The sequence below is a fragment of the Uloborus diversus genome, chromosome 8 (genome assembly GCF_026930045.1).
Source record: "Uloborus diversus isolate 005 chromosome 8, Udiv.v.3.1, whole genome shotgun sequence".
Lineage (NCBI taxonomy): Eukaryota > Metazoa > Arthropoda > Arachnida > Araneae > Uloboridae > Uloborus > Uloborus diversus.
The window spans coordinates 161,122,309-161,147,427 of NC_072738.1; the positions used below are offsets into that span (position 1 = coordinate 161,122,309).

Sequence of the window (25,119 nt, forward strand, 5' to 3'; positions counted from 1 at the left end):
ACGCCATTTCGTTCACGCCAACGCTGACAGCTCCAAATGAAATAAAAGTTACCGAAAACTGATCAAAAACTATTACTAATGTCAAAATAATGCATAACTAGAAGAAAAACAGTTCAATCTCTGCACCTGGAAGTTTTTTTAATGAAAACACATTGTCGTAAAATACATGTCGAGTGCCAAACTGTAGATAATGCTGCCATCTAGCAACCATGCTGCCAAAGTCTTCGCCAAGCCCTTCCACTAGTCACATGATACATCTATGAACCAATTTTCTTCATCAGCAAGAATGAGAAAGCTCGGTCTACTCTTATTATTAGTCTATGTTTTATTCGTATTTATCCAATGGATTGTGACTTAAATTGGAATAAAAAAGGAACTATCGATCGGATTTTTTTCGAACTGGTCTATAAACATTCCCAGTACCAAAAATAACAAACGGTGAAAGTTTCAGCCAAATCTGCCGGGTAGTTTTTGAGTTCATGGATGACATACAGAAAAACATTCATTTTTATGTATATAGATAAGCAGTAAGTGTTTCAGTTTTTTGCGCTTGTCAGTTAAATACTCGTATTTTCTAAATAACTGTTTGACCATCGATTACATGGAAAGGTTAATATCCGGGTTATAGGCGGAAGCGGACGTATCTGTTACTTTATAGGGATGTTAGTTGGTTTGTTTTAGATGCGCACTATTACCTCTCTATTGTTTCGCCTTTGTTTTGTAAAAATGAAAATTTGCTCTCAGCAACATTTTTAGCCTACTTTCCCAGTAAAAATCAGAGAAAGAAGAAAAAAGCATGAAAGAAGGCTTAATACATCTTAAAAATATCCCGAAAAACAAAAAAAAAGTCAAAAATAAATAAAATAGTTAGATAAATATTGAAAAATTAAAAATTGGAAAGTAGGGTATTGAGATGGGGAAAAATGTCTGTCGGTCTGTCTGTCTGTCGGTCTGTCTGTCTGTCGGTCTGTCTGTCTGTCCCCCCCCCCCTAATAACTTTTGAATGAATAGTCCGATTCGAACAAATTTTTTTTTGTTAGAAAGATCTCGGCGAGGACATCTCATACCCATAATTCATTTTCTGATTTGAACAATTTTTCGTTCAATTTTGAACAGTTCAAAAAAACTTAACATTAGCGCCTACGGGGAAATTCAAATCAAAAATAAATCTTGAACTTAGAAGCGAAGTGGCTTCAAACAAACTTTGTAGGGAAAAACTTTTGATAAAAAACATGTATCGAAAATATCTTTTTGATTTGAACAAGTTTTCGTTCCATTTTGAACAGTTCAAATCTCTTAACATTAGCGCCTAAGGGGAAACTGAAAGTCAATATAGATTCCGAACTTAATGGCGGATTTACTTCAAACAAACTTTGTTGGAAATAGCTCTTGACGACCTACTCCCGACTCCGACTCCGAGAATTTAGGGGCACCTGACACCGACTCTGACTCCTGTTCCCGACAATTAATCGGACTCCGACTCCCCGACTTCGACTCTGACTTCGTAGCTTTGGCAAACATTTATACACGGAGGACAAATGACTGACTCCGATTCTTGGATATTCGACTCCGACTCTTTTATCCCAAAATGAGATTGACTCCGACTCCGACTCCGCTGCTGTGGTTTTAACTGTGAAATAATTATTGTTGATATGATTTGTTTTTATTTTCACGCTAAAGTTTTAATTTAGGTATTTAGTTTTCGGTGAATAAACTCGAAAAATATGCGCAGACGATTTTTTTTTTTTTTTTTTGACAATGAAAATTATTTCTTTAAGTTGACATTTTATTTATTTATTTTTTTTTTTTGGTAAGTGCATTAATTCGTTTAAAAAATTATTTTTGGCAACAGGGGAAAAAGAAACGATTTTTTTTTATGATGTATTTATTTTAATGAACTTATTATTATTATTTTTTCGTTTTGAAAGCTGTAAAAAAAATTTTTTAATGGAAAGAAGTGTATTAGCTGCTTTGTTTAAAAGGTGCTGCTATTTTATTTGTTCGTTTTTTTGAAGAAAAGTAAGGAACATTTTATTCCTAGAAATCAGCTTGAAATATTAAAAAAAATATGTTTGAAAAAAAATTTGCGATTTTAGCTATTTTTGAGAATATTGATCAGGTACTAGAAAGTAGTATGGGTATACGGGAAAGTAGGCTCGTCTAGTTCTAGACGGAACTTCTTGTTTAAATCTCAAATATGTTCGATCTATATCATCGCGGCCAAAATTCATTGATTTACTTATTCACAACTAAGTTTTGAGCTTACCATTTTGCTTTTATGTTCCTAGAGGAAATGAAAATATTTTCTTTTCTTTTTGCTGTTTCCACGGTAACTGTTTTTGTTTCCCCTTATTTTATTTTTGAGAATGCAATAAATGAATAAGGTACTAGTGACATTATAAAACGTGTGCAACAAAATCCCATCGTTATTTTCCCCTCTCCCCTGCTGGATTCATTCAGATGGAATCGTCTTTACTTGGCACATTGTCAAATTACATACAATCCGTGGTCAAACTGTATAACTGTCATTTAGCCACACCAGTGATTGCAATGGTGTATTTAGATGAAGTTCCGCTGCATAAGTTCATCTGTATACTTAGAAGTTTTTTCATGAAAAAACATAATTTTACACACACACACGCACACACACACACACACACACAAAAAAAAAAAAATTTTTGAATACAAAGTTTGGTTGAGCAAAGCCCGGTAAAAAATATGAATACAAGGAAACCGTAACTTAGTTTCTTTATTTTTATATGTTTCCAGTGTTTTTATTTATGTTTCAATATGAATACACAGCTCCAAATAAAAAGTCCACAATATATCTTTAAACATTTGAATTTTTATAAAAAGTGCTTTAGAAATGTGGCCCCTTATTAGCCCAGCGCGTGATTTCAGTGTACATTTTGAACTCAAAATATTTATTTAATGATGATCCAATGTAGTTTATTAACTGGAAAATAGAGGTTGAGTACAAAAAGTACTGAACACATCAATGGGGTTGTTTCCTTCATTTAAAAGTAGTACTTTTGTCAGTGAAATCGATAGAATAAGCAAAAAATAAATAAATAAGTACATAAATAACATGGATCCAGAAAATACTTTCCTTTTCCCAGCAGTTATTTTTTAATTAATTTTTTTAAATGTCCGATTCTCCAAACAAGGCGTGGTCCTGATGACGTCACAAATGATGCTCTTGGCGCATCTTTCTATCGCGTTTTCACGTTATATGATAATCAAGAAGCGAATAACAATTGCGCTCTACGCTTGCTATCAACCATATCGTTGCCAATACACGTGAGTAAAGATGCAAATTCAAAATTTTGGACCATGAATGGCAACACTGAATGGCATTTCATTATTTGTGATGTCATCGGCAGAAGCGTTAAACGATGAAAGATCACCGAGTTAAGTAACTTTTTAAAAATATTAAACTGAAACAAATTATTTAAAAAATGGGCAGATCCTATGTTTTTAAGCAGAAAAAAAATACTTTTAAATTTATGGAAACGACTCCATTGTAAAGCAAGTTATGGGATGAAAATGAGCATAGGCAGACGTTTCATTTTCCGCATTATTTCTCTAATGTTGCTGAAAAATATTTCCATTAAAATCTTTTAAGTGCCAATGTTCCCAAATCGGAACATTAACTTTAAAAAATCGTATAAAATGAAGTTTCGCTTGTGGAGAATTACATTTTTTTTCTTCAATTTATTAACAAAAGCAAGACTTGATTTTTTGAGAGCAAAACTAGTTTTCCTTTACAATCACTGCTTTCTAAGAACGTTCTCAAAAATTGCTTTTTTTTTTTTTTTTTGTTGATTTTCATCAAAACTGATTTTAAAAAAATATATATAACACATTTTTAGAAAGCAAAACTTTTTTGACAGTTTAGAGTGACAATAAATACAGGGTTGTCCAAATTAAAGTTCCCCAACTCAGAGGCCTATGCAGGATGTTCTATGGGACATAATGTGATGAAATTTTGGAAACAGACAATTCAGATCATGCGCTCGTGATTTATTAAAAAAAAATAGTACCTGAAGTTACCGATAGGTGGCTTTGCAGATCAACAAGACATTCTATAGATGTTCTATATGTCTGCCATGGTTCTCCACAACTTTTCCATCCGTAAAGTAGTGTGTTTCACAGAGGAACGCAATAAGTGCACATTAATACCACGCACATTCTGAATAATTGAGTCTTTCAGATCTGTCAAGGTTGCTATATTTTCTCGGTAGACTTGATATTTTAAAAATCCCCATAACCAAAAGTCGTATGGGGTGAGATCAGGCGAGCGAGGCGTCCAAGCTGTTGGGAAACAGCGGCTGATCACACGTGCGTCAGTGAAAGTTGCCCGTAACACCTGTTGAACGCCCAGAAGAATATGGGGAGGTGCACCATCCTGCATAAATATCGTGTCCTGGAGGTGGCCACGTTGTTGCAGTTCGGGAATCACAAACGTTGTCAACATGTCCTGAAATCGTCTTCCTGTGACAGAGCAGGTTTCGAATCCTCTTGGAGTCACCTCTTCAAAAAAACATAAGGCCCAATGATGAATGTTGCAGTGAAACCGCACCATACCGTAACCTTTGCAGGATGCAAGGGCACTTGATGAATTGCTCGCGGGTTTTCACTTGCCCAAATGCGGCAGTTGTGCGCATTCACTTGACCATTCAGGTGAAAATGGGCCTCATCCGTCCAAAGGATATTCCACGGCCAAGCAGCATCGACTTCCATTCTGGCAAGGAACTGCAGCGCAAATGTTTCCCGAACCACAGGGTTCCCGTCCTACAGCTGATGAAGACTATGGATTTTGTAAGGAAAATAGCGTAGGATTCGACGCATCACACGCCAGACGGTCGTATAGGGCATATCCACAGCACGAGAAACACGTGGCACACTGACAACACCATGTGGCGATTGTCTAGTGCTATCCACGACCGCCAAAGCAACGTCTTCTACGCGTGCAGAATTCACAGCATGGCGTCCTCTACCTGGCAAAATTTACATTTGTCCAGATCTTTCGAACTTCCTCATCATCTCTCTTAAAGCACGTGGTGACATCGGTCCTCGGCGCGTGTTCTTCAGCCGACGGAATGCTCGTAAACCAGCACATGAGTTCTCGTCATTCTGGCAATAAAGGTTGACCAATACAGCTTTGTCTTTCAAAGTCACCATTGTGTACCAGCGAGGTTGAAAATAACCGCCTGTCTTCCACCTTCCACTTATGTAGGGCTCATCTTTTGCATACGTTGCGAAGAAGCTTTATTTCTACAAATCACGTTGTTGAAATATGCAAATTTCACAATTACTTGTGTTACAGCGCCATCTATCGGCAACTTTTAGTACTATTTTTTTTTAAATAAATCACGAGCGCATGATCTGAAGTGTCTGTTGCCAAAATTTCATCACATTATGACCCATAGAACATCCTGCACAGGCCTCTGAATTGGGGATCTTTAATTTGGACACCCCTGTGTATTAACAATAAATTAGATAACCAAACACAGCAGATCATAATTAACTGCAGCAACGTATTTTGTATAAACAATCCAACTTATTTGCTCCCGTTCGGGAACATTGGAATAACCCGCTTCCCAAGGTCGGGCAAATTGTGCCGCAACGATATTCCCGATTATGTTTCTTTGACCCCTTCAAACACACAGCGAAGGAGGCCTTTTTTAAATTCAAAATGCAGTAAACCAATTCTTTAAGTACGATGCGCATATTTTTATTATATTCACAGAACGCCATAAATTAAACTGGGAATCAAAACGAAAATAATAATGAAATAGATTAATAAAAAAATTAAAACATTTTTTCGTTGGAAATCTATTATTTCACAGTTAACCTTTATTAATTGAGTAGAGTCAATTATTTCTAATGCTACCAATAATTAAAAATAAAAAATATCATGATAAAGTAATCAATACAGGTCACGATAAAGTATTTAGTTAGTTAATAGGTTCATAGATGGCGCATACAACTCCCAATCCGACAAAAGGCTCCCGTTTTTAAGTCATTATTTTAAAAGCTGGAGACTTTAACTGTTCATGTCTTCAATTTTCGTAAAAATTTCAGGATGTGTTAAAGCAGCGGTTTCGAACCTTTTCCCCTTGCGAACCCCTTCCAAACTCCGAAAACAGTTGGCGAGCCCCTTGGGTACTAGGTAATAAGTAACAAGCAAAAAAAAAAAAAAAAAAAAAAATTAAATAATAATAATTTGAATTTTGACCTCTTGAATTCAAATTATGTTTTTTGCAATCACGAGTGTGTGTGTATGTAGGCATGTGTGTTTATGTGTGTGTGGGGTGTGTGTGTTTGTGTGTAGGGGGTATATGTATGTGTGTGTAGTCATGTGTGTTAATGTCTGTGTGCATGTATGAGTGTGTGGGTAGTTGTGTGTATGAGTATTTGTGTGTGGGGGGTGGAGAATGTGTATGTGTGTGTAGACATGTGTTTGCGTCTGTGTGCAGGCACGAGTGGGATGAGTGTGTGGGTAGTTGTGTGTAGGTATGAGTGTGATGAGAGTGTGGGTATTTGTGTGTAGGTGTCTGTATGTATGTGTAGGTGTCTGTATATATGTGTAGGTGTTTGTATGTATGCGTGTGTGTGTGTATGTATGTGTTTGAGTGTGTTTATGTGTGTAGGTGTATGTATTTGTGTGTGCGCGCGTGTGTGTGTGTGTAGTTGTGTATGTATGCGTGTGTGTGTAGCATATAGATGCAACCTGGAGACGGCTTTCGCTATAGGAGCAGCATCGTGAGGAGCCGGTCGATGGTGATGGTGCAGAGGGTGCTGGCGGGAAAATAAAATGATAGCACACCAAAACAGTCAAGTGAGAACAATAAGCAATCGTGATTGCTCAAACAAAGCGTGTGCGCGCGCATACACACACACACACACACACATAGACAATAAAATTTGGGAGATTTTTTTTTAGTTTGATGCTGCTCCATACTACACTACAATAACAAAAAATAATTGCAAAATATGGAATTACAAATATTGCTACGAACTAAAATGATCGCTATAAAAAGAATGCAAAACAAGTTCACCAAAAAATAAACACAGTGATTATTCTGCGTTAAGCTTCAATTAACTTTACAAAATTTTTAAAATGTAATTTTTTGTGGAACAAAGAGGCTCTAAGTTTGGTTGAAATTTTTCTGACAAAGTTACATCTATCTCTATCATTAAATCAGAACTCAATTAAGGAACTATCTTTAAAATACCTTTCAGGGAGCTGACTCAGATCAACACAATAATTTTTTTACTTCCAGTAAAATGAGAAAGATCTCTAAGTTTAAGTCTTCTTGAAAAGAACTGCGAGCCTAGCTGTTTGATGAAGATATACAGTCGAGTCCCGACTTACGCGAGGGATGCGTTCCAATACACCTCGCGTAAGTCGGGATTTCGCGTTGTGGAACAAGGTATGTTTAGTAATTTTTTATAAGCACACCCAACTGTTTCAGACGTTTGTAATAACCCTTCATATTGTTTCACACCATTTATTAACTATATATTGCAGTATCTTTTACAAAGAACCGACTTTTCTGTACTTTAGAAAAAGCATTATTTGACATAAAATTCTGTAATTTAGCACAAAATCAATGAATAATGGGGGAGAGAAACTTAAAATAAAGCAGTATGGTACTTACAGTATATACACTACAGTATTATTATAGTACTTAACAATATCGATATAGTAAATATATTTGTAATTTAAAAAATGATGCAGCGCGATCAGACTGTTATCAACGTTCATATTTAAAATGAAAAAAAAAAAGTTAAGAATCGGAGCGGTTATTTGTATTAACTAAAGCAAAGCGTTGTTTAGACTAATACAGTGGGTGAACTTCCGCTTTCAGTGATGCTAAAGGGATGAAAGTCCATTCACAAAACCAATATTTAGAGTCAACGAAGTCCATTCTAACTCTCCGCCGCTCTTTTCCGACAAATTTCATGTTGCAGGTGAGAAATTTGTGTCCGCATTAAAAAATTCATTACTCATGAAAAACTCGCGCTATAGCCATTTCGCGCAAGTCGGATCGCGTTGTAGCGGGATCCGACTGTACTGCTTTGATTAATTGCTTGATTGCTGAAGATTTTTCTTCAGCAATTATTCAGGGGGGGGAGGGGGCAGACAGGCCGACAGACATTTTTTCCCATCTCAATACCCTACTTTCCAATTTTTAATTTTTCGATATTTATTTAATTATTTTATTTATTTTTGACTTTTTTTTTTGTTTTTCGCGATATTTTTCAGATGCATTAAGCCTTCTTTCATGCATTTTTCTTCCTTTTCTGGCTTTTACTGGGAAAGTAGGCTAAAAAGCGTGGGGTGCTGTCTATTTACATTTTTGCCTGGACAACAAATGGAAGAAATTCAAGACAACCGATAAGAAGCCCCCACGCTTTTTTGTATCACATTAAAATTAAGTGATTGGTCAACTACTATCAACCAAATATTATTTTTCACTTTTTAGTTCATTTCGCTACGAAAGCGTGTTTTTTTAGTTTTTTAAACTATTATTTTATTTTTCTGTTTTTTAGTCTTATTTTGGAGAATTATCAGGCGACGAAATTATTTATAAAACGAGTGTGAGGAAATATCTTAAAGTTAAGACAAGGGCACCCCGATGGGAAGCTACTGTGAGTCATCGTTGTATGTTTGCGGAAATCGTATTGATATTACTTTGAAAATTTGAGATGCATTTGAATAAATGTTTTGTTCAACCGCTGTCCGCTGGTCTGATCAGCAATGAATTTCCAATTGAAGGCTCACCTAAATTTTGGCTTGAAATTAGTAAAAAACAGTAATATTTCATGTTATAATTACCTTGGAACATTGGAACAAATTTTGTCTGATGCAGAAAAATTAAAGGTTTTTGTAGATATTTTTAAATAACTTTTGCGAGCATTTTTTAATGTATTTTTAAAAAAATTTCCTTTTTCACGTTGTTGGATTTATGCCAAAATATTGATTAAAATTTGAGGAAACTAACAATGTAAAGAGTTAATTAAATAATTTGATTATAGAATATTGTTTTCTCATCGGGTCTGAGTTCGCGTGCCAAATTTCAAAAGAATCCGATCGCAGGAAGTGGGCGAAAGTTGAGCTGTAAGATTCCGTTACAAGATACATACATACACACATACATACAGATGAAGCTAATAAAAGCATCTTAATAATAAAAAGTTTTATCGCTGTCTGTTGGGGTCGACAACAGAACTATGTTCGTTTCGTTGTCACACAAAACCAGGATTCTTTTTTATTTATTCAGTGCAAACTGCATCTTTTTATCGCTTTTTGTTTTCGAATTACTCATTTTTAAATCTAGTCCTGACTTTTGGATCACCCTGTATTTCATTTTTATCTATTGGTTGCATCAGAAGTATTTCACACATAGCACAAATATACTCAGCAATAGCTCTGACTGTTTCAAAATTGCATGCAATATTCCTACAGCCCGGTTATCATATGCAGAAACTGCAGCTTCGTGATTGTTATGGACTCATCACTCGGGAATAGTGAATAACCAGGCAGATGTCATCTCATTGAAGTTGAGAATTGCAAGTAGTTCTGTTTTAGCTCTGTTTTAAGGGCGGTAACTTACTGATTAATATACAAGCTTTGCCTTGAACTGCACCAATGCTGCAGACTCTCGCTGATCTACTTTATCTAGCAGTTTGTTGACACTCTCAGCTTCATGGAGGTGACATTTGCCGCCAGCGCATTAGGTTGTAATAAGGACGAAACGAAATTCTTGGCATGCGATAAACGAGCTTTCGGGTTAATTGTTTGTAGTTCTGCCATAGGAAAAGGGCTCTTACTTGCAGGTCATTTCAAAATTATAATGAAATAATAAGCACTAAGTGTTTCGATTTTTTGTGCGTGTCAGTTAAATACTCGTATTTTCTGAATATTAGTGTGTTTTAGTCACACCAGTGATTGCAATGGTGTATTTAGATGAAGTTCTGCTGCATAAGTTCATCTGTATACGTAGGTCTTTTTTCATGAAAAAAACATAATTTTACACACACACACACACACACAAAAAAAAAAAAAAATAAATAAAATAAAATAATTTGAATTTTGTCATCTCTTGAATTCAAATTATGTTTTTCGCAATCACGAGTGTGTGTGTGTATGTAGGCGTGTGTGTTTGTGTGTTTGGGGGGTATGTGTGTTTTTGTGTAGGGGATGTGTATGTATGTGTGGGGGGTATGTGTGTTTGTGTGTAGGGGATGTGTATGCGTGTGTGTAGGCATGTGCGTTTGTGTCTATGTGCAGGCATGAATGTGTCTGTAGTTGTGCGTATGTGTGTGTTTAGGTGTCTGTATTTATGCGTGTGTGTATGTGTTTGTGTGTATATGTGTGTGTGCGTTTGTGTGTGTGTGTTGTTGTGTATGTATGCGTGTGTATGTAGGATATGGACACAACCTGGAGACGGTTTTCGCTGGAGGAGCAGCATTGTCAGCATCCGGTCAACGGTGATGCTGCAGAGGGTGCTGGCGGGAAAATAAAATGATAGCACCTCAAAACAGTCAAATGAAAGCAATAAGCAATCGTGATTGCTCAGGAAAAAAAACTTTTTCTGAATACAATGTTTGGTTGAGCAAAGCCCGATAAAAAATATGAATACAAGAAAACCGTAACTTAGTTTTCTTAGTTTTATATGTTTCCAGTGTTTTTATTTATTTTTCGATATAAGTACACAGCTCCAAATAATAAGCCCACAATATATCTTTAAACATTTGAGTCTTGATAAAAAGTGCTTTAGAAATGTAACCCTTATTTTCCAGCGCGTGATTTCAGTATACATGTTGAACTCAAAATATTTATTTAATGCTGATCCAATGTAGTTTATTAGCTGGAAAATAGAGGTTGAGTACAAAAAGTACTGAGCGCATCAATTGTAAGACAAGGTATGGGATGAAGATGAGCTATGGGCAGAGGTATCATTTTCCGCATCATTTCTCTAATGCTGCTGGAAAATATTTCCATTAAAATCTTATTAGCGCCAGTGTTCCCAAATCGGAACATCAACTTTAAAAAATCATATAAAAAGAAATTTCGCTCGTGGATAATTTCTTTTTTTTTTTCTTTAATTCATTTACAAAAGCAGACTTGATTTTTTGAAAACAAAAAAAGTTTTCCTTTACAATTACTGCTTTCTGAGAAAGTTTTAAAAAATTGCTTCTTTTCACCAAAACTGATAAAAAAAAAATATATATATATAAAACATTTTTAAAAAGCAAAACATTTTTTTACAGTTTAGAGTTACAATAAATATATTAACAATAAATTTGATAACCAAACACGACAGATCATAATTAACTGCAGAAATGTATGTTTTATAAACAATCCAACTTCTTTGCTCCCGTTCCGGAACATTGGTAAAACCCGCTTTCCAAGGTCGGGCAATTTGCACCGTAGCGATACTCCAAGTTTTGTTTCTTTGACCCCTTCAAACGCATATAGTCGGTGGAGTTTGTGCAAAAACATTTCACTTCCGGATACCAGTATGAAATTTTGTACAGCACTTATGTTCATATAAGAGAGCAAAAAAACGCCGGGAGGCAATTGATTGGAGGTCAAGACCCCCCTGTGGTGACGTCATCAAAATGGCCGCCATGTATTGGTTAGCACGTTGGTTTAACTGCTTAAAACTACATAATTGGTCATAATTTTGTAAAATTCAAATACATTATCTGAAAGCAGTTTAAAAAAGCTCTTCAACAGTGCTTAGTTATATTTTCTACTAACGGTACCCGCACGGCTTTGCTCGTAGTAGAAAAATTAAAAGTTCATTTGATTTGCCTGTATATTTACAAACAATGGATGATGAATTTTCCCTCAATTTGCTATGTTAATTTGCTTGGCCATTTTACTATTCCTCCCTTCCTTCCTCAGGTGCACGACAGCCCTGGGTGGGCCTTGGCCTTTTCAACAATTGTTTCATGTTACGGTTCCACGTTACGATAATTTTGTAATTTACTCGTCCATGTTATGATAATTTGCTCGGTAAAATATTCTTAAAATTGAAATAGAAAAAGAACAAAATCGAATTTTCGAAAAATCGCTTCGAGGTGCACACCCCATGTTACAATTTAATTCTGTGCCAAGTTTTGGGAAAATAGGCAGAACGGTTTACGTGCTATGCTCGTCACAGAGAGACATCTGGACAGATATCCCGACAAACTTTGAGCTTTATTATTAGTAAAGAAGACAAATAGTTTAATTGTTATTACAATATCAACGTGAAAATTGGTAGGAAAACAATGACTTCCCTGTATTCTGCGATATTGGAGTAAAATTTTTACTGTCATACCTGCATTATAAAAGAACCTTTCCAATTTCATTAAATTTAAATTTGTACTTCATGTTTTAACATTTTTTGTCAGTATATTACTTTTATATTGAAGGAAAGAAAGGTTAAAATGCAGAAATAATCAAAGTCACCGCCCCAAATGGATCGAGAACATAATTATTAAGGCTATCGTATAATAAAACAATTTTTTAAAAATGCTTTCATTTTAAACATAAGACAAATAGACAGAAATTACATGTTTTAATACAAAGAAAAAGTACCTGTTATAACAAAAACCGTAGTAAGTTTTTTTAAAGAACGTTTTACGTATTGCACTAACCCTCACAACTACAAAGAAGTGTACAATTCAGATCTGATTTGACGCATCGACAGCGTGTAGACATCTCTTTGCACTTGCCTGATATAAATTCCTGAATTTTCTCCATTGTTATTTCGGGATGTGCATACCAAAGAGGTTCAAACTCTTCACCGGTTTTTACCCATCCCCACTGATATGGATCCAAGAGCTGAAAATTTTGCTGAAGACATTTTGTCCATAGTAAACACTGTAATATTGCTCTCTTAAGGTGATGCAGAAGATCATTGCTAGAGGGTGGAATACAGTCAACTGGTCTGTTTTAATGGGTGAAGAAAATTCTCCTAGCTTCATTTGCGGTTTCCATTGAGCTTGATGAATGATACGTCAGGACTTCGAAGCGCTGAATAAGTAGGAAATGCTCATCGTCTTCATTGATGCTCTCGGGTACTTTAGTATAGTGCAAAAAAACTTTGTCAGCATCTCTAATTGCCATCCACATTTTCCATGCAGTACCTAGTTTTACCAATGCTGGTAAAACTAGACACTGTGTGCTCATGTAAAGGCATGGAAAAAAGGCAGAAGATCTGGAACACCCTGTGGAATTTTACGGTGCAAAACGTAGATTGGAAGATACCGCAGATATTTTCCACTTCCATACTCCACCCATAGCTCTTGCAGTTTCGGAATTCGGAACATAGCAATCACTACATCATCACTGTCAACAGTTTTCACGGTGATCTTTGCATGACCTGAGTATTTCGAGTATTCATGCTGCACATAAAGGAATAGCCTCGCATCGACTTCTTCGTGGGATACGGTAGGCATGGTTTCAAAACTGTTCTTGACTCAAGCAATTACAGTGTCTTTGTAGGAGCATACAACCTGCTTTCCATCTGGTAGATCCATCTTCACGAGATTTTCTGCCAACAATTTGAAAAGCTCCTCTTTATTTTCATCTTTCGCAAGAAATTTAGTAAATGACTTTGGTATCAAAACATTGGATTTAATACTCATTCTTGGTCCAGATCCTCTCTATTGTCCCGTGTCGCTTTTCAAACTTCCTTTTGAATACCGGTCAAAAACTAAATCTACCCTATGAACGCTTTTAGTCTCATTAATATTCACAATCTGATAGCAATTTTGTTGGACAGTTCCAGTAGACTGAGGAACAAGCATGGAATCAGTGCAGCCCCATAAATGAACAATTGCTTCCGGAATAGCTGTCAAAACCAGTCCAGTTGATTGGACGATACAAGAAACTGCGTCGGACTTTTTTCTTTGTTTCCTAAATTTGCCGAGGTTGGATATAGAAGGTGGACACGAGCTGTTTTCATGAGAAAAAATTCTTTTACATCCATTTGAAGTACTTGGCAGGCAACATATAGCTTTGTAAAAAGAGTGCTGCCCCTCCTCAAATCAACAATGTTTTGCTTATCTTTGGACTGAACAGATATATTTTTCTGCTCATCAAGAGGAGATTGTTTCTTTTAATAACATCATGTATGGATAATTTTCTTAACACTAAGCGATCTTCTACAAATGTATTGAATTGGCTTGCGCTGACATCACAGAAATGGCACTTTTTTCCGAGAGAACAATTTTGTTGCTGTTTACTGTAGTTAAATCGTCATCTTCGAAAGGATTCCCGTGTTCTTCAAATGTTTCAACTAGGCTGGAAACATGAGTTTCATACCGAATACAAAAGCTTCTAGTATCTTCATGTATCTAGTATCTAGCTTTTCAGTATTGACGTCAGACTTCAGGCTCTGATTTTCTTCAAATTCCCCAATCATGCGCACAACTTCTTGTCCAGCAACCATCCACTGTATTAATGACGCCTCATGACTTAAACGTGATGGATTAGTTAATGATTTTTAAATCAATTTGTTGTTTTGCTCATGCAAATGGTCGTGTGCCATCCTGGAAAATTTCCTCTCAGTTTTGGAGCCAGATAAATTTCCCCTATGAAACTCCTGAAAAATAGCTGGATGCATTTCTGGTAACTGCTTCCAATTGAACAGAAATACTGAAGGCCATCGGGCATAACTTGTATGATCAAGAACAAACATCCATGGACATATGTTCTCAAGAGTGACAGTAAAATCTGAGAAATTTCCTTGACGAATAGTGCGCACCAGATTTAAAAATATACATCCTAGCTCCATGATGATCTTCCAGTACTTAAACTGAGGCAATTCTTCTGATCTTCGCTTAACCCAGTCTGTAAATGTTTCCTCTGTATCTTTTCGATTTTGATACGCTTTCTCTAACAGAACTTGGAGAGTAGTTACTGCAAAGTCGTGAGCTTATCGAACTTCTCTTCATATGCGAAACTTTTAGTGTTCTTTCTGCTCTTCCCGATGTTGTTACATGACCTTCTACTAGAAGTTCAGTTCATCCACTTCCTTCAAGCCATGTACCTATTGCAGATGAAACAGCCATTTCTATGTGGAGACCACCTGACATGACCAACATTTTATCTTCGCCATACTCATTCAGCATAGCCCACTGAATAGATTTTAGCAGGGCGTAGATGTGACCCTGATTACAAACACTCAATTCATTAAATATTTTACTTTTTCAAAAGCACGTGAAAGAAATGATTGCAAGCTAGGTTAGTATTTTGAGGTCACATGGACCAAATGAAGGAGAAGCATTTATTCTAAAAAATATTACGAATTTTAAATACGTTTTGTTTATTGAAAAGGACATAAAGAAATGAATACAAGCTATATGATAATTTTAATGCTAGATGGAACCAATATGTGAAGTTATGGATTTCAAACCGTAACAGAATTATATGACTGATCTTTATTTGATATTATTTGCTACAGCATTAACCGGTCAAATATTCAGTTATTGAAAATTATATCTGAATAATAAACATATCACTATGGAATTCATTATTGCTGAGAACAGCAGAGCTGGAAAGAAACGAGCTAGGCGGACTGCAATCCAAAGTTACAGCTTATTGGTGGGAAAAAATCGAGTAGTCGTTCTGATTCTTGCCGCTAGACGGCAGACGTTCGCACTTGCAGGAGAAGTGAATTATTATGTGACAATACATATGTGTATTGAATCCGGTAAGGAATTTTTAATTAAAAGTTTCAGTGCGGGTTAGATGCGGCGGAACATTTGGAACAATTCAATGAAAATGCCCCCCCCCCCCTCTAGCCCCATTTTTTAAACTCTTTACTAAGGGGGAGGGGGAAGAAGAAATGCATATTTTTATAGTTTATTTTAGAGATTTTAATTAGTGTAGCTATTTTTTACAGAAGAATAATTTCTAATGGCATTTTGAGCAGTTAAACGAAACTTTCAACCTTTCCGCGACGGCCATATTAATGACGGAAATTTTTATAACTCTAAAACTACTTGTCTTATTAGGAAAAATCAATATCTCTTAAATAGCTCTTTTAAAGATCTTTTAGATGATATGCATTCATATCACAATACAAAGATCTATAATGTAGTTCTAAGCAGTTAAACGTACGTACTTACCTTTTCAAGCGGTCATTTTGATGACGTTAATTGTAATAACTCTAAAACTATTTGTGATAGGGGAAAAAGTCAATCACTATTAAATAGCTCTTTTAAAGTGCTTTTAAATTATATACTTTAATTTCGCAATATTAAGATCCATAACAGAGTTCCAAGCAGTTAAACGAACGCACTTTTCTTAATAAGGTGGCCATTTTGATGACGTCATCACAGGGTTCATGACCTCTGATCAAATGCCTCCCGGCGGATTTTTGTTCTTAGATATGTACATAAGCACTGTGCAAAATTTCAGACTGGTATCCGGAAGTGAAATGTTTTGGGTATTTTTGTCACAAACTCCACGGACTAATAGTGAAGGAGCCGTTTATAACAACAACCAACACGATAGGATCCAGTTTAGACTTGAGACGCATATATTTATTATATTTCCAATACGTCATAAACTAAACTGGTAGTCAAAACGAAAATAATAATGAAATAGATTAATAATAAAATTTAAACAGATTTTATCTTTGGAAATCCATTATGTCGTAGTTAACATTTATTATTTGACCAGAATCAAATATTTCAATGCTACCAGTAATTTAAAATAAAAAATATCATCATAAAGTAATCAATACAGGCCACGATAAAGTATTTAGTTCGTTAATAGGTTCATAGATGACGCATACAACTCCCAATCCAACAAAGGGTTCCCGTTTTTAAGAGTCGTTATTTTAAATGCTGGACATTTTTAACCGTTGATGTCTTCAATTTTCGTAAAAATTTCAGGATGTGTTAAAGCAGCGGTTCCTAACCTTTCCCCCCTTGCGAACCCCTTTCAAACTCCGAAAGAAGTTGGCGAACCCCTTGGGTACTAAATAATAAGTAACAAGCAAAAAAAAAATTTTTTTTTTTTGATTTTTGAACCTCTTGAATTCAAACTATGTTTTTCGCAATCACGAGTGTGTGTGTATGTAGGCATGTGTGCTTATATGTGTGTGGGGTGTGTGTGTATGTAGGCATGTGTGCTTATATGTGTGTGGGGTGTGTGTGTGTGTTTGTCTGCAGGCATGAGAGGGATGAGTGTGAGGGTAGTTGTGTGTAGGCATGAGTGTGATGAGAGTGTGGGTATTTGTGTGTAGGTGTGTGTGTATGTGTAGGTGTCTGTATGTATGTGTAGGTGTTTGTATGTATGCGTGTGTGTGTATGTATGTGTTTGTGTATGTGTGTAGGTGTATGTATTTGTGTGTGCGCGCGTGTGTGTATGTGTAGTTGTGTATGTATGCGCGTGTGTGTAGCATATGGATGCAACCTGGAGACGGTTTTCGCTATAAGAGCAGCATCGTGAGGAACCGGTAGACGGTGATGCTGCAGAGGGTGCTGGCAGGAAAATAACATGATAGCACATCAAAACATTCAAGTAAGAACAATAGGCAATCGTGATTGCTCAAAAAAAAAACAAAGCGTGCGCGCGCACATACACACACACACACATTGACAAGCAAATTTGGGAGATTTTTTTTTTAGTTTGATGCTGCTCCATAGTGAACTACAATAACGAAATCATAATTGCAAAATATGGAATTACAAATATTGCTACGAACTATAAAATGATCGCTATAAAAAGAATGCAAAACAAGTTCACCAAAAAATAAACACAGTGATTATTTAGCGTTAAGCTTCAATTAAGTTTACAAAATTTTTAAAATTTAATTTTTTGTGGAACAAAGAGGCTCTAAGTTTGGTTGAAATTTTTCTGACAAGTTACATTTATCTCTATCATTAAATCAGAACTCAATTAAGGAACTATCTTTAAAATACCTTTCAGGGAGCTGACTCAGATCTACACAATAATTTTTTTATTTCCAGTAAAATGAGAAAGATCTCTAAGTCTTCTTGAAAAGGACTGCGAGTCTGGCTGTTTGATAAGGATATACTGCTTTCATTGATTGTTTGATTGCTGAAGAATTTTCTTGCAATTATGCTTTAAGTGCGGAGTAAAATGCGTATATTGAAAAATAATAGAAGCATCTATTTTTCAATGCACGCATTTAATCTGATTTTTGCACAAAAGGTGATTTTTTACCAAAATAAATATTTTTAAGCTCACTTACTACAAAAGAATTTTTTACACAAATTTCATAAGTTCCTTATGTGGCGCAAATTAAGTTGCATGGTTAAATTCCGCTGATTTTTTTTTTACTGCGTAAACCTCACACTGCCAAACTTTCGCCCACACAAATTCTCTGAAGTTACTAATTTTCCACATTTCTTGTGGTATTTTTGGGTTGCTAGCCATTTTTTCCCCTTTCCGAAAATAAAGCTCGAAGTAAATTGAAATCTATGTAGTGTGAAAACTAAAGCAACGATCAACAGCGCGCTCTCACTTCTATTCATTTTTGACTGAACACACGGGAAGAGCGTTAGCTCTTCGTCGGGCTCAAATGGTGAAGAAATTAAATATCAAAATACACCACCTGCTCAGTCATTTCCAGCCGAGGACTGCAGTTTCGTGCTTATTAGCACTCATCAGCCCGGCATAGGAAAGTGAGTGTGCTGGAGATGGAAAACCTCCTAAGGAAGCCAAGAGTGCAAACAAACTGGTAGCTAATGCAGGATTAGCAGACCAGACGAGTGACCGAAGCAATGGTTCTGATGAGTGCTAATCAGCACGAAACTGCTGTCCTCGGCTAGAAATGACTGAGCTGGCGGTGTATTCCATGTATTTCTGCTTTAGCCCTGGCTAATGGGTGGTAATTTACTGAATATACCTTGCCTTGTTCAATCTTCGAGTTGAACCGAACCATTGCTTCGGTCACTCGTCTGGTCTGTTAATCCTGTATTAGCTACTAGTTTGTTTGCACTCTTGACTTCCTTAAGAGGTTTCCCATCTCCAGCTCAGTCACTTTTCTATGCCGGGCTGATGAGTGCTAATAAGCACGAAACTGCGGTCCTCGGATGGAAATGACTGAGCTTTCGATGTATTTCAGCTTTAGCCCTGGCTAATGGGCGGTAATTTACTGAATATATATAAACATCAAAATATTTGAGACGCTCGCATGTGCTCCGTGCAATGTTTTCATCAAGCTGAATCAACTTTTCGGACCGAAAGCTTCTGAGGAAACGAATGCTTTCAAAATCTTGCCTCTGAGGGCATTGTATTTACAAGCACAGCTTTTTCAGGGCTATCGTTCTCTATGAAAGCGCTAAAACCAGAGCTTCGTAATGAGAGGATAAGTTCTTTATATGTAAAATGTGTGAGCAAGTATGCATATACATGAAATACACCGCCATCTCAGTCATTTCCAGCCGAGGACTGCAATTTCGTGCTTATTAGCATTTATCAGCCCGGCATAGGAAAGTGATTGAACTGTAGATGGAAAACCTCTTAAGAAAGCCAGGGGTGCGAAACAAACTGGTAGCTAATATAGAAGTAGCAGACCAGGCAAGTGACCGAAGCAATGGTTCGGTTCAACTCGAAGATTGAACGCGAGGCAAGGTATATTCAGTAAATTACAGCCCATTAGCCAGGAGGCTAAAGCAGAAATATGTATTTCTGCTTTAGCCCTGGCTAATGGGCGGTAATTTACTGAAGTATGCAAATATTTTCATGCTAAGAGTATCGAATGTGCGAGTAACAAATGAATAAATAAGGAGCCAAATTTGCTTGAAACAGCTTGAACATGAGACTTCATCAGAAGCAGGCATGTTAAAACTCTGCCATTACGGTATTTTGTTTTTCCAGAACCCTCTGAAAAACTGCCTTTATCACATCAACTGCCTATTATTTTCCAGGAACGTTTCAGAATTGTTTTCAGTGCTTTGTGGAAATATTTGAGAATTTGACAGATACATTTACTAGCCGTTCATTAATCAAAACTATTTTGGATTAAGTATTTTGCCTAAATTTTATTTCTTTTTTTATTTTTTGACAGATTTTAAATGCAACTTAAAATTTTTTCTTTTTTCTCCGAAATTTAGGTCCATGTTCCAATTCGCCGTGCAAAAACGGAGGAATATGTGAGGTCAATGGAGATTCTCACACCTGTTACTGTCCACATCCTTTCACTGGAAGAAACTGCGAAATTGGTTAGTCCTTTTTATTAGTATATCAGTACATAGAAGATATTGTTTTCAGAATTCTTAAACATCTCCGAATTGTCGTCTAAAAATGTTTAGCTCTCATGTTAAAATCGCTCAGGAAATTTGAATTTCTTAACTTAAATATATATGGAAAAAACACACATATTGGTGGCCAGTGCTTCAGTATGCGTGTGATCATGTTGTTAAAGTGAATAAAAAATACAATTCAACAATGAACTTTAACAATAGGATTCCGAGAATACCAATTGATTCAAGATTGTCTCCCAGAATCGAACTCGCCTGCAGTTCTTACAACGCTATGAAGTTCAGAGACCTACTCGCTTTCATTGACAGCGTAGTCAATCTGGAGATACCGAATTGAGTGATAGAGGATACACTTATTAAATACGTTTAGTAAATCTTTAAATTGGTAGCTAAAAATATTTCTCACAGCAGTAAGAAGTCTGCAGTCGAACAACTTCTACAATTCAGGAAAGTTTATGACAAACATACTTGGTTTTCACAGAAAGTGGATAAAAAAAAACCTGTGCAATCCCGCAACGTTCCACGAAAAAAAAAACAGTAAAACTGCAGAATTTTTTTTTACAGCGTAACATTTTCGGATTCTTTCTCGGGTGTTTTGTGAAACAATTAGATAAATCAGTTGCCAAATCGATTAACTCCACTTTTTAAAAAATCATCATTTTTTGCTTATGATGATTTTTTTGAAAAGTGATGCTTTAAAAATATCATCATTAATAGTGCTTAATCAATGCTTAACATGTGGATTTATGTTAAGGTTTTGGTTCAGTACACTTGTGACCCTGTGAGGGCGGAAAATGTAACACGAGATCCTATTTACTCCTACGTATAACACCAACTTCTTCATAACTTTTTGTTTAATGGATCGATTTGGCAAATGAGACATCCAATTTATAAATTTATTAAAATAAAATTTTCGTTTTGTCAGATATCTGGTGTTTCTTTACGTTCTTTAAGGTTTTGATATACAGTGAAGCATCGTTTATACGTTTCTCTTTTATACGTTTTTATCAATTATACGTTTTTACAAATAGTCCCTGTAAAGTCTAATACACATTAACCTATACCTATTATACGTTTTTTCGTTTGTACGCTTTTTTCATATAGTCCCTTCAAAAACGTATAAACGGTGTTTCACTGTATTTTCCTATTTGCATTCATGACTGTGATAAACCTTTACGAGTGCGAGTCAGCATTTTTTAGGACTGGAGAGGGGGGTAACATTTTCTTTGAAGAAGTCTTTCTCTCGTTCAGTAGCAGTCAACATTTTCGTCTAACGTGATTTATGTAAACAGTTCTATAAACGGTGTGAAGCATACAGGTTGTTTATAAAGTCTTGCAATGATACAGAAAATTTATTTAACCGAAAACTGTTAACGATTTATCCACTTTTTTTGCATATCTCATCAATGTGCTTACCCCATTTAGAAGAGCTGAAATGGAGGGAGTGAAGACTTTCATTCATGAAACGAAGATCCAAAGTCACGTGATATATTTTAAAGCAAATCATTGGAAGAAATCAGGTTTCTTTCGCTTGTTTCACGCAATACGTCCCAACTATTCGTTGTTGTTGAGTCACGTGGCTTGGAATCTTTGACTCAGCTTTTGCTAAGCCAATGATTGAACTTGTTCCCTCCATTTAAATTCGTGCTGTAAGGCTTAACAAAGGGGTAAGGCTTACCCCTTTGGTAGTCATAGAAAAAAAAAAACGAAACGCTTTTAATTATTCGGCCATTATACATGCTAGAAAAGAAAGAAAGGTGTCATCTGAAATGGTTTAAAGTCTTCTTTAAAACTACGTAGGTAAAATTTTAAGAAGGGACCATATATAAAGTAAAAATAGCACTAAGTCTTGATTTTTAAATGGGAACCCCTATTTTTTGCTACATAATTATGTTTAGACAGCAAAATGCAGCCCGGGTACGAAATTTCATTGCATTCCGTGCAGTAGAACAGAAGTTATTACGAAACACGATTTAGGGACCGTCACCAAATTTAAAATGCTACTTTCAAGGTCACGGCTTATCAAGTAGCGGAATGTAAACTAAGAAAAGATCGTGATTATCCAGCTCAATTCATGATTTTTTTAAAGTTCTCTTTTTGTTGTTTTGTAATTCGATGCTTTTTGATAATAATGCGCCACAAAGCGAGGTAGGATCGAAAACTTATTGAAAAAAAATTGTTTAAATATTTACTGATTTTTGTCTGTCTGGATTAACCATTGAAAGACGAATGGGGACTGGCGGGCCCCTCGTATAGATCGTTATGTAATAAATAAAATAATGACTTATTGAAAGTAATGGAATTTTCTGACTTTTCATAATATGAACCTATTGGATTGCTTATTTAATCATTCAGCCATTAGCCTCATAGAAATGTAAATATTGAACCTTATACCTAGATAAACCTGTAAATATGTTTGATAAATGTATTGCACCTATGTTACTGGTTTATTTTGAAATGAATAGAAGGTCCTTTGATGTAAAATGGAATTCGCGTTTTTAATTTCGAAGAACATCGAAAGAAGTTTGGTACATCGCATACAAAAATATAAAAAATATACCGCCCAACGTGGGAAAACGCAGCATTAAATAGACTTTTGACTCGAGCCAAGCTAGGCCCGTTTATTCCGTGAAAATTTGCTTTCAATACATAAAATGAACCAAATATCAATCTGAAAAATAAAACAGAAACAGGAGAATATAAATACCCGTTAATGCGCAAACATTTCATAATCGAACTTTATTTGGGAACGATTGGCTATTTGAATTAACACAGTGGACAAACACAGTAGTTGTTCTACTGGATTCATTATAATCAAAAAATGGCAATTTGTTTTAAATCTAAATTTGATGCGACAGATCACAATGCGTGGTTATTATTAAAAAGGCATAACACAATCGGCGGTTTTGGTTAAACATGTAATGTTTCTTAAAAGCAATTTACGTAAGTAATTTCCCAATGCTGTTTGTAGCAACTAGATTCGAGATGGATCCAACCCGTAACTAAAATTCGAAAGTTACTTTAGCTTAAATCAAGGTGAACCGAAATCAGACTTCTTGTCTTCTCTCGGATTTTGTAACTTTGCACTTGCAATCAAAGTTTAGCGTTATTTGACTTTGTTGTGCGCACCACATACTTGCATGCGAACATTTTTCTTAACATCAAGCAATAGGCTGTAGCACCTATCGCAAAACTAAGCGCTGCATAGCTTCAAACAGGCTAGTCTATCCAGAGACCCCAATTTCGTCCCTGTTATGGACTTGAGTGTCTGGGATCAGAACTGATCGTGCTCGAGGCAGAAGTCATGTCATTCAAGTTGAGAGTGCGAACAAACTGGTTGGTAAAGTAAATTTATCTGTTGTATTATTTACTGCCTCGAGATGGTGAGATAAATTTTCTTTATCCACCAGTTTGTGAGAACTCTCAGCCTCAATGACATGACATCTGCTTCCATCCAGTTTAGGACTGTTACGCCCATGAATAAGTCAAATCAGATAGTCTTCGGATGGGGTAACCGAACCTGTAGTACATGGCAAATAATGCGTGGGAATCATTCAGTTCCGCGTCTCTGGTACGTGTGGCCCATTCTTTGCTTAATGTGAAAGATCAGAGAGCCAAATATTCAGAAAATCGTTTCTGAAAAACATGCTTATAATAAGATAGGCATCCAGTAGTTAACAATTTCTTTATTATAAATTTCTTTCTTTTTCCATATTTTTCCATGTTATATAAAAAAGCAGAAAATATTTTGAAAATTTATCTTTGGTTTGCGAGAAAGATTTTAATGTGAAATGCACGGACAATGACAGAGAAAGTAAATAGAAAAATAGTATTTAAATTACAATTAAAAATAGACAAAAACTCTACTTAATATTACGCCCAAGGTACTGTTTTGTTAAATCTTTGACGAAGTCAAAAAAAAAAAAAAAAGTTCACAATCAGCCACAACAACTACTTTGTGTGCAGAATTTGGGCTCAAAGCATGCGGCTCACCCCTGACACTCTGGCGACTGACATATCCTCTCCTAGATCTTAACACATTGAAAAGAATTCAAACACTTTCCAAAAATAATAATAATATTAATAATAATAATAATAATAATAATAGTAATAATAATAATAATAATAATTCGTAGAAGTCAGCAAACTGATCTAAGAGTAATATTATTTACTGACCCATATGTATTGTGTTAAAGGAGAAATTTCACGCTGTCGGCTATTTTTCGCGTGCTTTTCGCCGATTTAGTCATTGCAATAATTTTACCTTTTAGTAAATTATCATTGAGATTAGCCATTCTACACTACCTATTGCAACAAGACAAGCAAGACAATCAGGTTTTATTGTAGGTTTCTGTGAAAGAGTAGTGTACGTTAATTTTTGAGCAATCACGATTGCTTATTGTTCTCATTTGACAGTCCTTGACCTTGTGGTTCCTTTTTCAACTTGGACCAGCAGCACCACCGCCCACCGCCGGCGGCACGGCTGCTCTAGTCCTGAGCACTGTCCCCCGGAATCCATTTCTGCTGGGTGGTGGAGTCCATGTCCTACACACGCATGCTCATACACACTCGCCTACGCGCGCGCGCCTTTACACACATACACAAGCCTACGTGCACACACGTAAGCCTGCACACACACACACAACTATACACACATAACCACCCAGGAGTAGGGACATGCTTGGGGGGGGGGAGCCATTTCTAGAAACAATATCTCTAATGAGTAGGGTCTTGTCGCAACTCGTGATTGCGAAAAACATAATTTGAATTCAAAGTTTCAGAATTCAAATTAGAGTTGATTAGAGGAAGAGGGTCACAGGTTTTTTTATTTTATTTTTTTTTTTAAGTTTAAAGTATTTACTGAGT

At 35.9% G+C, this 25,119-nt stretch overlaps 1 protein-coding gene across 1 annotated transcript in view; it reads left to right on the top strand.

Annotated features, from left to right (window-relative positions):
- Positions 1-19,378: 19,378 nt before the first annotated feature.
- LOC129228718 (adhesive plaque matrix protein 2-like) overlaps positions 19,379-25,119 on the top strand; it is a gene marked incomplete at its 3' end in the record, with an annotated part of 63,754 nt that continues 58,013 nt past the window's right edge. The window contains exons 1-2 of the mRNA XM_054863403.1: positions 19,379-19,382; positions 20,107-20,214. Of these exons, the coding sequence (XP_054719378.1) occupies positions 19,379-19,382; positions 20,107-20,214 (112 nt within the window). The remainder of the gene's footprint in view (positions 19,383-20,106; positions 20,215-25,119) is intronic.